Source organism: Crocodylus porosus, unplaced genomic scaffold (assembly GCF_001723895.1).
Source record: "Crocodylus porosus isolate Cpor-Errol unplaced genomic scaffold, CroPor_comp1, whole genome shotgun sequence".
NCBI classification, from domain to species: Eukaryota; Metazoa; Chordata; order Crocodylia; family Crocodylidae; genus Crocodylus; species Crocodylus porosus.
The window spans coordinates 48,354,541-48,368,212 of record NW_017728886.1 but is presented as its reverse complement, the minus strand read 5'-3'; the positions used below and the strand labels follow the sequence as shown (position 1 = coordinate 48,368,212).

The 13,672-nt window shown below is 42.7% G+C and overlaps 1 protein-coding gene across 2 annotated transcripts; it reads left to right on the top strand.

The window, feature by feature from the left end:
* The first annotated feature begins 514 nt into the window (after positions 1 to 514).
* NDUFA4 (NDUFA4, mitochondrial complex associated) lies at positions 515 to 6,123 on the top strand. Of its 2 annotated transcripts, none has more exons than XM_019533877.1 (4): positions 515 to 665; positions 810 to 898; positions 1,544 to 1,604; positions 4,650 to 4,729. In XM_019533877.1, exons 1-4 carry the CDS (start codon positions 624 to 626, stop codon positions 4,689 to 4,691), a joined length of 234 nt encoding a protein of 77 aa, XP_019389422.1. In that variant the 5' UTR covers positions 515 to 623; the 3' UTR covers positions 4,692 to 4,729. The 2 variants fall into 2 exon arrangements, with proteins under 2 accessions (XP_019389422.1, XP_019389413.1); XM_019533868.1 differs by lacking the exon at positions 4,650 to 4,729 and adding an exon at positions 5,470 to 6,123 and having other exon boundaries at positions 522 to 665.
* Positions 6,124 to 13,672: the final 7,549 nt, after the last annotated feature.

Here is a 13,672-nt window from a genome sequence, read left to right as displayed (position 1 = left end):
TTGGAGGGGGCCCCAAAATTTGTGGTGCACCCTGCATCTGATTTAGGCAGCTTAGAAGACAATCCTTCAGACTAAGGCTGCTAACTGCCTCTTTGCCAGTGTAAAGCACAGCGAGGGAGAAGGGGAGAAACACACACAGACGAAGCAACAGTACCAGGAGACTCTAAGCCCAGCGCTGCGCTAACGAGCTCCGAGTACTTCCCTTGCGGCCCCCTTCGTACCCACTCGCAACCACGCTACTCAGTCTGCACACGCACCATCGGCCCCGTCTTCCCCCGGCACGGGCACGCGCCGTCTCCTCCTCGGGCCCTACGTCCCGCACCCTGAGGGTGTCTCACCTGGTGCCTGTTCCCCGATAAGGACTGCAAGCCCCAGAAAGACAAGCTTGCGCAGAGGCAGCCTAACCGAGTTCCACCCCAAGCGACTCCAGCGCAGACGGTGCGGGTGTTGGGTCTGGCGGCGGCGGCCCGGCGCAGGCAGCCCCACAGCCAGCTTCATCCGGGCGGCGGCTGCAGGGGCGGAGCGCGTCGGGGGCCTCTGGTGACATTGGGCCGCGACGGGAGGAGGACGTGACAGCGTGCGAGTAACGGCTACTGACTCCGGTGTAGCGCGAGGCCGTCACCATGTTCAGCCTTATGGCCCGCCACGCCCGCAGGCACCCGAGCGTGAGTAGTGGGTCCCGGGGGCCGGGCGCGGCTGGTCCGCGGGCGCCTTGCGGCCTCTCCCCTCCCCTCGTCTGTTGCTATGGCGCCCTCTGGGCGGGGGGGCGGAGCCTCCGGCCACTAACGTGTCCTTCCCTCGTGTCCCAGTTGCTCCCGCTCTTCCTGTTCATCGGATCCGGGGCTGTCGGCGCGGGCCTCTACCTCCTGCGCCTGGCAGTCTTCAGTCCCGACGTCTGGTAGGTGCTGCACGTATCACCCCCTCATCCAGGCTCCACGCCTTCTCCGCAGGCTGTGCCCGCTTTGGGCCTGGCCTGGAGGGGTCGGGTTCCTGCCTTGGAGACTCCTCCCCCCTATACTGTATATTGTGCTTCAGGTCAAATTATCTAAATCGGTTTTAAATCAAACTGATTGAGCCGAACATGATAGTTCCAAAAGCTGTATGGATTGAGCTGGCAGAACTCGATTGTTCGAAGCACCATGTGTGGCCCTACAGCTGGCAAGCAGCCTCTATCCCAAACTCTCAGATACTTCCAAATCCGTTGGCAGGCATCCTTCGTGTAGTCCCAAGCCTGGAGGTCTTAGGAGTTGGATGTCCCCTGCACTTGATCTTACTTGATCTCTGAGCCAAAAGATGGGCTGTTTTCCACGGTGGCAAAACAGCTTGTGATGGTTGCTTCTGGGAGCCACACGATCTGTTGATGTAATAACGTGTTGTGCTGATGGTGGCTGGTGCTGCAATGAAGATAAAGCAGTGACTGTGCTCCACAGCCATCGAACAAAAGAAATGATTGTGATCATCAACATATCTTGATCTTGTTTCTTCTAACAGTGGCATAGCTGATCACTCTATGTTCTGACACTTTTCTCTCTCTTTCTGACAGCTGGGACAAAAAAAATAACCCTGAACCTTGGAACAAACTGGGTCCCACTGACCAGTACAAAGTAAGATGCTTTTAGAAAACAGGATGTTGCATATGCATGGTACCTGCCATCTGGTATTTATTTCAGAGATCCCTGATATTATTGAGCTATTAATTATAGAGAGATGGGTTAAGGAGGAGGAAGTTTACTTACTCTTCTGTTCTGGGCTTGTTTGGCCCTAAAAACAAATAGTGGGTTGAATTGGAAAGCTGAATTAGGCAAAATTAAGGATTAAAATAAGACAGACTGACTGGCTGACTCCCTGCCAGAATGTTACCTTGTTTATTTGGACAAAGTAAGCTTAGGGTTGGAGCAGGTTGAGTTTTAAGTATTGCTTTGTTTACTTTGCTGTTGTTAACAGGTTTCCAGTTTCCTCCCACAGAACAGTAGTGGTCAAATGGCTAAATATGCCTGTGAGAGGTGGGAGGGCACATTACTGGCACTTAATAGGTGCCAGTTCTAGGCAAGGCAGAGAGGTTTCACTAAACTTAAAAGTGACCCCAAAACCGTCTTAAAGTGTTGCTGATAAATAAGTACATACAGTTGAACTATGCTATTTTGATTTAACAATACAGCATGTACTCTGTCAGAGGACAGGAAATCTTTTGCAATATTCTCAGGGGTTTTTTTGAAGGACCCAAGATCCCAATATTTTGTACAAATTAAAGTTTATTTAATGATGTTGCATGTAATATCTACCTCTCGTTTCTTTTATTTTTGAACTTTGGGACTGTAGGCATAGCTTGAAGGTAAAGCATTCCCAAGATTTACAAAACAAGCCACTTAGATGGGATAAGCAGTATGCTTGGAAGGAAGAGTTCTCAATCTTTCCTATGTTGTTGAATGGGCCCAAAAGTTTTTGGTGTTACCAGGTTTTTTTTCCTTTGGATCCCCAAAGCATAGCATGAGATAAATCTAGCTTTAACTAATAGTACAATGTCTGGAATGTTCATTTTGCACAGGTGTTATGATTAGTTTTATAAAGTGCCTTCAGCACTGTCCTGTAGATGCAAAATATTATTTCTTAGCTTACTTGCATCTAGAAAGTTCCTTATGATAGTAGTGAAGCAAGGATTTTTGTGGGTTATCCTTTTTTAATTGGGCCAGCTATGTGGTTGGGATAAAGCTAAACAAGCTTTGGAAAACAAGGCATTCTCCTTCAGGGTTGCTTTGATAGTAGTAGTGGATTCTGGGGCTATTTAACTTACTAAGGGGTAATGAAGACTGGTAACAGAAATTAAATTAACCAGAACCAAATGCATATGGTCACTATTTTCAGTATAGCATTCAGCATTTTCCTATGCTTACTAAAAGAAAACAACTAATATTGAAACTTTTGTATGACTGCATTCAACATTATATTATTCTTTATCATCCGTGTGCTTAATAATTGTCTTCTAGATGAACCAAACTCACGTTCCCTGGGCATGTCTACAGGTGCCTATTAATATGTAGCAATAACCTACCTATTAGCTTAAGTGGTGTCTACATGCGCACTGCTGCCTTTTTTCTATCCCACAGCAGGTATGTACATGGTAGTTGTATTTACAAGTACTGTCCTGCTGCAGCGTAAATTTTAAGTTTACTTCAGCCTAATAGAGGCACACATGTAGACACCCAGATATTTACCACAGAGCTAATTAGTCAACTGTGCAGTAAACATCTTGTGTAGATGTGCTTTCTTTTTATTTGATATTAATAGCATGGCGTAAGTTGTTCTTCTCTTTAAATAGCATGACTTTGAATAGTATTCCCAGCCTGTCCTGGTACAAGCAACAGAAACTTCAATGTTGACCATATTTGGTTTCGTTTACCCTCAGTATTTTCCAGTGGTGTAACTAAAGCAATTCTGCGCACTGTGGAAACTGAATGAAGGAGGGGGTGATAGCATAATATTGACTAGCAATTATGTGAGGAACTTACTAGCCAATGTAAAGAAAAACATTTTTTTCCTTTAAAACAGTTCTTGAGGAAAATTGATTGAGGAAGGTTTGTATGTCTGCAATATTAAGATGCAGAATTCAAAGATTATACTAGAAACAGAACTGAAAGCTGTAGTTACAGTATTTATGTAGCATTAATTTCCTAAGATTGGCTTCTGCTTAAAAATGACTTCAATAGATAAAATGGTTTCATTCAGTTTATATTTTATAGTTCCAGACTTAACCTTTTTCACTTCTTCTTTTTAAACTGCAAAAATGAATTGTGTATGTACAACTATGCAGTTAAAAAATCAGCCATGGATCCCAGTCCTGTTAAGACAGAGGTTGGTAACCATTTAAAGCAGCAGACTGGATGCTTGTGACCATGCTGCTGCCATGGACTGCCAATCCCCTGCTACTCCAGTCTTTTCCCTGCTCTGCCCCCCCCCTTTCCCCAGCATACTGGGTGCTGCTTAAAACCCTGATGAACTTTGCCCAGCAAAGTTAGCAGTGAGGTACAGAACATGAGGCTATAATCTGCTTCCTCCTGCCATCACCAAATCAGGCCTTCGTGGATGGAGCTAAGCTCTTCACAGGCTCAATTTTGGTCTGCGGGCCTTCTGTTGCTGACCCCTGCTCTGAGCTAATTTGAACTGGCAGAACCCTCAGTCATGCCATCCAAATCAGTGGGCTCTGCACAGGCACAAGTCTGTCTGTATAATTGGCAAGACCTCTGTGAAGACTCTGAAGCATGATTTGATACTTAGTCTTTTGACAAAAATTGCTGAGTATGTTTTTTCTTGTTTGAAAAAAAACTTAACATATTATTCAGATTTTTGGCTCTTATTCCCATTTTTTTAGGTTCTAGGACTATTAAGTCTTTTTGGTTGCAGCTTTTCACTTTTGTACTCAAGAGCTGAATTACTTATTCTGACTTCTTACAAAAAACCTTTGGGCAAAGAAAAAGCCTGGAGGGCTTCACCTGTAATTTTAGGTTGAATAATATCAAGGTGCAGAATGAGTAGTATAATACCCTTTTAACTGTAAGGGTTACTGCTGCTGCTCTTGTTCACTTTTTCAGTTGCAATAAAATGTGCTTACTATCTAACTCAGTTTTACATTCTTAAACATGTTTTACCTGGAGGGCGCACTTGGCCAGAACTCTGAAGTTGTTGTGCTTGGCTGACTTGTTACTGGATTTAGCCTTTACAATGGAAGCTGAAAGACCAAATGAAACTTCTGTGTGGTACCATCCTGTGTTTTACAACTTCTCTAAATCATGCTTCGAATGATTTCTGTACCAGCCATTCCTTCCTCCTTCTTTCCCTGCCTTATTTTCATTCCATAACAAATCCTCACATGTATTAAGGATATTACAATTACAAAAATCATCCCTCGTTTTATGTGCTTATAATACATTAACAAAAACACTTACAGTAGTTGTCAATAAGTTTAAATCTCAAAAGGAGGAAATAATAAATTATTTCCCCCATTTAAAGTTAACCCCTGAATAATTGATTGGATCTTTTTAGCTGCGTCCTTGCATGTTTATAAAGGAAAGCAAGACAACCTTCTACCTCTTCCAAATTTGCTGTATTTTTTATTTGCAAAGGCCTTAATCCTAGGGACAGGAAGAGTGGGTTCTAGAGATTCTTAGTAGGCCACAACTGTAGAACTACTAGCTTGCTTTTTTCCAGGTAAAATAATTTGAAGGTTCTTGTAGCAAAATAAAACAAGGAAATGATTAAAAAAAGAAAACCTAAACCTTCAGGATTTCCAAATTACAGGCTTATTTAAGAGCACAAAGATCTAATAAAAATCTGTCCACTTGACTACAGTAAATATTTTAAAGAAATGAGTAATAGCTTACATATCTAATCTCTCTTCTTGCTTTAATTTGAACTTTTCAGTGTGTGTGCACTCAAGTCAATTTCTGATGAACGCTCCTCTTTTTTTTCTTTTAGTTCCTCGCGGTTAATCTTGACTACAGTAAACTGAAAAAGGAGCGTCCTGACTTCTGAAGGATATTCTCCCTTTACAAGCTGCCCAGAACCAGAGGTCTTCCTGAAGCTGTCCGCACAAGTGATATACTTAATCATCCAGGAAATGTTAATTAAGTTTGCCTCACACTGCACTTTAATCATGTATTGGAGAGTAGCTTGTTGGGGCTTAATAAATGTCTGAAACTTGAAGTGTCTGATGTCATTACTTTTGTGGAATAAAGTCCTGCTGCTAATATCAGTCGCTTGCTCCAAATGTTCAGCAACATAAAACTTGCATTTCTGTTTACTTTAAAATTATTTAGTCCCCCTTCCTGGATAATAGGGCCTTAAATAATACTGAATTTTGTCGTAAACACCACTTTTTTTTAATTTTGTATCCTCAGCCAATAGAATATTCTTGTGTTATTTACTAGTGAAAAACTCAATCTCTGTTTTCAGTGCAGGTATCTGGACTGAATATTATTTACTGTCTTATTCTTGACTCTCACTAATGTGAGAGAGGAAAATGTAACTTGCAATCATGCATTTAGGGCAGTCGCATTTGTCAGATGAATGTTGTTACTACTTTATAGAAATATAAAAGGCCTCTCTAACTAAAAGTTCTCCTTTGTGTGACCTGAAAATCCGTGGACACTTTCAAAAAGGTTCTTACAAATCTCCATTAGATTGTAGTTACAGTACTTAAAAGCTACCTGCACTTGTCCTTCTGAATGCTCTGCAATTATTGGGTCTTGCCATTTTTACCTCTGATATGGTACTATGACTTGGGTCCTTGACCCTTGTATTATTCCCTGCATACTTCAGCAGCCTTATACCAGGCTTGTTGCTTGCATTTCACCCACTCTGGAGCTTTGACAATATAAACGGTGGTCAAGGCAGTTTTCTCCAGCCAACATTGTTTAATCTTAACATTTAGGCTTCATAGGTAGCATTTTTGTTTGCCACTATATGGTTCATGTATGCTCTATATCAAAGGAGCCAGGAGAGGCCTCCTGGGGTCCTCTTACTAGTGAAAAATCCAAATATTTGAAAATAGGTTCCTGTTTGAAGACATTTTACTCTTCCTGGGATATTTGTAGTCATCCTATTTTAAAACAATGAAGTACTTCTATTGTAAACCACTTGCAACAAATGCAGAATTCACATATTATTTCAGAATATTTCCATGTTTCTTGCAGTAGTTGTGATATATATTTCACTCCTAAGACAAAATATGTATACTAAAACTTCTAAATAAGCACATGTAACCGCATACAAGCTGACCAAACAACAGAGAATTTAGCAAGGAAAGTGAGAAAGATGTTTGGTCTTTAATCTTCAGTCTTGGGTTCATATCCAGATATTGCATATCTACAGTAGATCTGTTTCTCTAAAGGCTCAAGCCCTAGTCCAGGAAGATATGTAGGTGGTTTCACTGAAATGTTGGGATTGTTTGTGATCTGAGTGTGTTAGATTCCTAGAACTAGGAATTCAGTTTTATGCTTTCTAGAATGGGGTATGGCTAAAGTTGAGTGTCCTTTGTTCCTAGGCTATTGAATGGGGGAGGGGAAGGGGTTCTTATTCTCTTAAATACATTTTTATTAGTGAACGTGCACAAAAAAGTAGACTTTATACTTGATGCTTCCTTCAACAGCAGATTAGTATGAATTTATTTTCTTGTGGAGAAAGAGTTAACACCATATGTTTTCCAGAGAGATTATTGGTATTTGTTCCCTTTTGTTGTGCAGGCCACGTGCTATTTTTATATGTTTACATCCAACTTGTTTGTGGGCTTTAATTTTAATATTGGATTGTTACAAGATGAAAGCTAGGTGACATTCCAAAACAGTGTTTCCAAAACAGCTTTAATTATTAAATCGCTTCAGAGGAAAAAATTCCTGTTGCAGTTCACATCCTTTGGCACATGTTATAAGGAGATAATATGAAATATGTCTTGCTAGTCTCTTAAATTTGCTAAACTATGTATCTTTATATGCCTTTTGGGAGACATATTCTAGCCTTGCCAAGCCCTAATGATGGTACTCATATACCCTTATGAATTAGAATAGTGTGGTAAGAACACTTATGCTACCTAATAGAAACCATATTGCTAGTTTTAGCTCCTAATCAAAGTTACTAATGAGAAGTATTTGTTACAGTTTTCCAATAATTTTAAAGTTGAAACATACCAATATATACGGCTGTGACCTGTACAGAGAAGTCTAGATTCAAAGTTAATAACCTGCATTAGTTATTTTAATGTATTTTTTGTGTCTTATGAACCATTTCCATGAACTATTTTAAGGTATTTAAATTATAATGGAAAATTGCATAATGGCATTAATATAGTAAGTATAATTAGAAATTTCCTCTACTCAGAGTGTATGCCAGGTAATTCATACACCTAGATGCATACATAAAACAGTGAAACTACCTAATTTCATTATGAAAATGACTTTGATTAAGTTTACTGTGAATGTACTATGATAAACACTTGTGAATTTGATCTGCAGAACCGAGAAGCATAATGGCTTAAGTCCTGGTGATAATACTGGAATATCGCACTTGCTAAGCATATGGTTTTTATAAAATTACTGCTATTAGATTTGATTTAAACTACATTTAAGCAACTTACTAATGGATATTCAAATTATATCTTACCTGCATCATCAAGCAATTATTGTTTTTCTTCCTGATAGCTACTTATAACAGCTACATGTAAGATGAATTAACCATTGCTGTATAACAGCTGTCATCTCTAGGAGTTTACTAAGAATAGGGTTAGAAGTTAAATTACCCAGGCTAGAGCTAGGAATTGCACATAAACCAGTATAAGTGATGGTCTGAAACCAGTTCAAATTTATAACAACAGAAGTTCAGTGTACATATAAACTGTTTTCAGCATGGTCAAAATCCATGTAAGATGAACCTGGATGCAGGCAGTATCAGACTGAACTGGTTTAGGTTAAATCAGTTTATTTAACTTCTGTCCCAGATCCCCTCCAGGTTCAAGTTAACTCACAGTCCCTCAGCATTCCAGGATGCTTTGCACCTCTCCTTGGAACCCTTCCTTGCAGAGTGGTCGGGCTATCCTTGACCCAAGCTGTCTGCTCCAGAAAAGCAGTGAGGCATGCTGCAGGCATGTGGCTGCATTTTTTGAGTTAAAAGTCAACGTCTGTTCACTTATCAGTTCAATCTACGTGGTTTAGACTAACCTGTGAAGATTGAATCAATTCAGTCATGGGCTTTTTGGCCGTCTGTACTTAGCCCCTGAGTTAGAGTTGAGATAGACTTAAGCTTAGTTTTGTAGTTCATAATCTTTACTACCTAATGGACTTAACAGTCTAATATAAATATTTAGGCTCTGATGCAATGTTTGGGGAGACTTGGGTATGCAAAAAATGGATCCACAGAAGCCAGTGAGCTGAGCCCAAAGCTGCTTCAGTGAGCTCATAATTAATGCTCACAAGAAAATTTTGAGTGTGAAACTTGGGGGTGAAAGAATGGTAGCCATGTTTTGAGTACCATATTTTCTCACGTACCACATGCTCCCAATAAGAGATCTTGTTTTTTTGGGAAAGCAGAACAGTGTTTGGGGGCCGGGGGGAGTGTTCCAGAGTTGTGTACACACACAGAGCAGGCACTAAACCTAATCTTCGATCACCTTCCCTTTTCTGCTTAAGCAAAACATGAAATCCTAGCTGCTGCTGAGGACGAGTCTGAATGGGTGGATCTGCAATTTTGAAAGGAACTAAGAACAGTCTGTAAGGCTGAAATGGGAGAAGAGAGATAGGGAATAGCTAGCAAAATTGCTGGAAGAAAGGTTAGCTTAATTAGCAGAACATCAAGACCATTATAAAGGGTAACATCTGTGGAATGAAGAACAATAAGACATTAAGACAATTGATTCCTTGAGCTGCCTGAATAGAAATGCCACTGCTGCTGCTGGACAGTTGGTTTTGGAGCAAGTATCAAAGTAAGATGCTTCTGTTCCAGGCAGAAACTCATCTTCCTTGCTGAAGAGATGAAACCCAATGTGGGGGTCTGATTTTGGGGAGGAAAGGTTTGTGTGTGGTATGTAAGTAAATACAATATGTTTGAGAAGTAAAATTTAACCATCCTTTATAACAGCTGATAAACTGCTAAGTGAAGGACATAATGGGAGTAGAAACTAAAACGGGTTTGTGAGAAGTTTGTGACCTGGAAAATAGTTGGTGGATGGGAAGGGATTGCCTCTAGTTTACTGTATTGTACTTAATTGGTGGGGTGGTCCAGGAAATGTAGAGAATGGTGAGAGGCAGGGTTTTTTGAATCTTACTGTTCCAATTGTATAGTTAGGAGATTTAAGTTGGATGAGCTTTCAGGCTTTAGGTTCTCTTCCAAAGGCCATGAGGAAGGCCACCCAATGGCACAAAAAAGCCTTGCCCATCTGAGGATGGGAATTGATTGGTATTCTGGTTAATTCTAACTTAACAATTTGGGGAAATTGAGATGAAATTAATATTAATTTGAAACTTAGAACATCTGAGCCATTTCACTGAAATGAAACTGCATCTAGTAAATGAGTATAGTGCATTTTCATCCTACTATTGTCCTAAGTGGAAGTTCTTATGTGATTAAGGGCATGATTCTTAGGATTCTCTTGAATTGAAAAGCAGTTCACAAATAAATGGTACTCAAGCGTATGTATATGGTGGGAAGGCAAGGTTACAGGTAAGCATTCACTTAATTTTTATAATTAAAAATAAACACACCTGTCTTATGAAAGCTAGCTTCACTTGGATGCATTTCTCCAAGAATCTAAAATCTTATCTTTTTTAATATACTGTATTTACTTGATTCTAAGATGAGGTGCTTTTCTCCCATTTAATACCGGGGGATGCCTCTTGTCTTAGAATTATGTACAAGGGCAGTGGGGTGGGAGGTGGGGCAGGTGGCTGCTGTGACTCCAGCCCCTTTCTGGGGTCAGGGCTACAGCTGCAGCTGCTGTCTGCTCCCCCACACCCCTGCCATCTTTCTACTGCAACCTGTTCTCCCCATCTCCCCCAGCCCCATGCAGCCTCTGCTCTCCCACCTGCTCCTCTCCTTCCCCCACTTACATTTACTCTGCCCTCAGGCTCCATGCACACTGTAGCCTGGGGCACTGAGCATGGCCCCAGCCCAGACTCATAGCAGTGGTGTACAGGTTGCACATGTGCTATGGGGACCAGGCTCAGTGCCTCATCTGTGCTCAGTGCCCCAGGCTAGAATGGAGGCAGAGCCTGCCAGCACAGAGCAAGGGTAAGCTGGGGAGAGGGAAGAGTGGAGAGACTGAGGGAGAGGGGAGAAGGGGCAGGCAGGGAGTAGACAGAAGCATGATCTTCCTATCTGCCACACTGCAGCAATGGGGGAGGAAGAATTACAGATGATCCACCAGTAATTAGATTCTATAAATGGAAAATTATAACAAACCGACTAATTACCCATCAGGAATGATGGATTTCAGTGTTTATATCGCCCTCCCCATGCCCCCCCGCTCACCCTTTGGGGCCAGCCATGTAAAGACTCCTGCCACTGCCTCCTTCTCTAGCCTCTGGCGCAGGGGCTCCCTCCTCTGGCCTGCCTCCGCCTTGCAGCAGGGATTCCCCCTAACCTCCCTTCCCCTCCCTGCTGCCTCCCCCTCCCTGCTGGCTGTTGTCAGGGCTGGATGGTAGACAGAGGAGGCACTGCCACTGTGATGCCTGGCCCTAGCAAGAGCCACCAACATGACCCCCCCCTTCATCTCCCCCCATCTGGGCCCACACAGCCTCCTCCCTGCTGCTGCCTCCCCTTCCCTGGTGGCTGTTGCTGGGGGCCTTCTTCCCTCTCCCTTCCCTCCCTGCCTACCACCTGGCCCTGACAACAGCTGCTACCATGACCCCCCCTTTTACCTTTCCCCACCCCACTCACATCCCCTCCCTCTCTGCCAGTTGATCTGGGGAGCATCAGGGACAGGTGGTGGTGGGGTGCTGCCACTATGATCGCCCCCTTCACTCTCAGGCAGGGTGGCATGGGGAAACCCCATTGTTTGGTCATCTGCTGCGTGTTTGCTGCCGACACCACCACAAACTTCCACAACAGTGATTCCAAGTTGGACCCAAGCGGCCAATTGCCGCCCACCATCTTGGCGGCACATGAACTCTTGGCCAAAAGTGTTATAGACAGACAGACACACAGACAGACTAAGCCCTTTATTATATTAGAATTTATAATTTTTCCATGTATAGAATCTAATTATCAGTCTTACATTCTGGGTCATCTTAGGTTTGAGTAAATATGGTAATTTATGTCATAAATCCTCATTGTGTGTTCTCATAAGCTTCTTTGTGGGAGGCCATGGCTGTCCAACTTCTGGAGGGTGAGGAGCTGCATGCCACATGGACTGCAGACCCCAATACTCTGCAATGTTTCTGAATGACTGCAGGAACTAAAGAATCTTTTACTACCAGAATCAAAGCATTGTTATTTTTTTAATCGCAACCAGAACTTCAAACCGACACAACAGTGTGCTTGTCTTTCAATTTCAAAAGCAAGTATGCCATGAAAAACCCAGGAAACATTCTAATAACCTCTTACAGTTTTGATTGCCAGTCTTTAAATAACACAGTACAGAGAATGTGCCTACTACTATTATACATAAAATGTGACCTGCTTGATCCAAGAAATGCCCTTACACTGCCCACAGAAAGACTATTACTCAGAACTGGGGTGACCATACGTTCCAGTTTGGCTGGGACAGTCCCGGATTTTGTAGGCTGTCCTGACAGCCCTGAAAATTGAACCAAAGGTCTTGGATTGTCACCGTCCCACCTACACTGCCTAGCCTGGCTCTTCCTGAGCAGTGGCTGGAGGCAGGGGGTGGGCTGGGTTTGGCACCACTCCTCCTGCCTGGGGTAGGGATCAGCTGCGGTGCGGCAGGGTGGAGGGAGAGTGCTGCTGTAAGCGCAGGCTGCTCTCATGGGTGTAGCAAACAAGTTCACCCACTTGCAGCCCAGCAGAGTCGGGACCAGGGAGGAGCTGCCACCATGTGGATCCCAGATGGGGGGGAGGGCTTGCCCAAGAGGGGTGGGGGTGGGCTGGCTCAGACCCTTGCCATGAGGGGACTGGGGGTCCTCCTGCCCACCCAGCTGCCAGAGACCTGTGTTTGGGGCGAAGGGTGACTGTGGGCTCCAGGCTCTGCCCAGAGACTTTGGTCCTGGCTGGCTCTGTCCCACCTAGACCTTCCCCAGCATACCCCCCCTCTTGCCCTGCACCTGTGCAGCTAGAACAGGTGTGTAACTTGGGCACCATCGCTTTGGCCCCCTTGGGTGGTGGGATTGCATTGGGGCCACTGGTTTGGCCACTGACTTGCAGCGGGGAGGGAGGAAATGTCCAATATTTCCTTAAAAATAATATATATGGTCACCATAGCTAGAACTCATAAACCTGCTTGCTAGCAAAACAAGGCCATGGTGCTTTTTGACAATTCACAGTAGCACTGAGCACATACGTGTTCAACGTTTTATCCTGACCTAGTTTAAGAGAAAATCACCAGCTCTTATCAATATTGCTAAAGTAAAAAATATTTAGTAGGAAATACTTTAAAGTAGTTAAACTGGGTAGCAAAGGGCAAGCCTGCTAACACTATGGCTATTTCAAGTGCATGCTGTTGTGCTGGCAATATATTTGGTGCTATATAATACACAAATAACAATGTACTTTTTTCCCCAAAGCAAATATCTTCAAATGAGTGGGCACTTGTTCCTTCTTTATTCTATAAGCTATATATTTTCTAAACAAGGTCAACTTCATCATGGAGCTGAGAGCCCTAGAATAAATGAGCTATTAGATAATATTTAAAAATATCCCATCATAATATTTCTCAAAAGTAGGTATCATGAACACTGTCTCATAAACAGTGTTAATAGCTGGCACTCCCACACTTGTGCTCCTAACTTTGAAAAAACTGATGGGAATGAACTAGTGCTTGTGATAGCAGTTTTTGGAATTATACGGGTAGACCTGGCTTATAGGCATTGTTAATGAGCTGCAGAGTGAGAAGTTGACTATTATGCTTTGAGCCAAGAGCATTACGTCTGGTATAATCAGCATGGTACTAATGGAATACATCTTTATCTCCTAATTCAGTGACCCCAATAAGCAGCAGGGTGATTGAGTTTTAAATTGC

Bases quoted from the DNA above. Each gene is read 5' to 3' on its own strand.
- NDUFA4 (XM_019533868.1), top strand. From the start codon at position 624: ATGTTCAGCCTTATGGCCCGCCACGCCCGCAGGCACCCGAGC. The intron at 899-1,543 runs GTAGGTGCTGCA...TCTTTCTGACAG, and splicing joins GTCTTCAGTCCCGACGTCTG to CTGGGACAAAAAAAATAACC. The intron at 1,605-5,469 runs GTAAGATGCTTT...TTTTTCTTTTAG, and splicing joins GTCCCACTGACCAGTACAAA to TTCCTCGCGGTTAATCTTGA.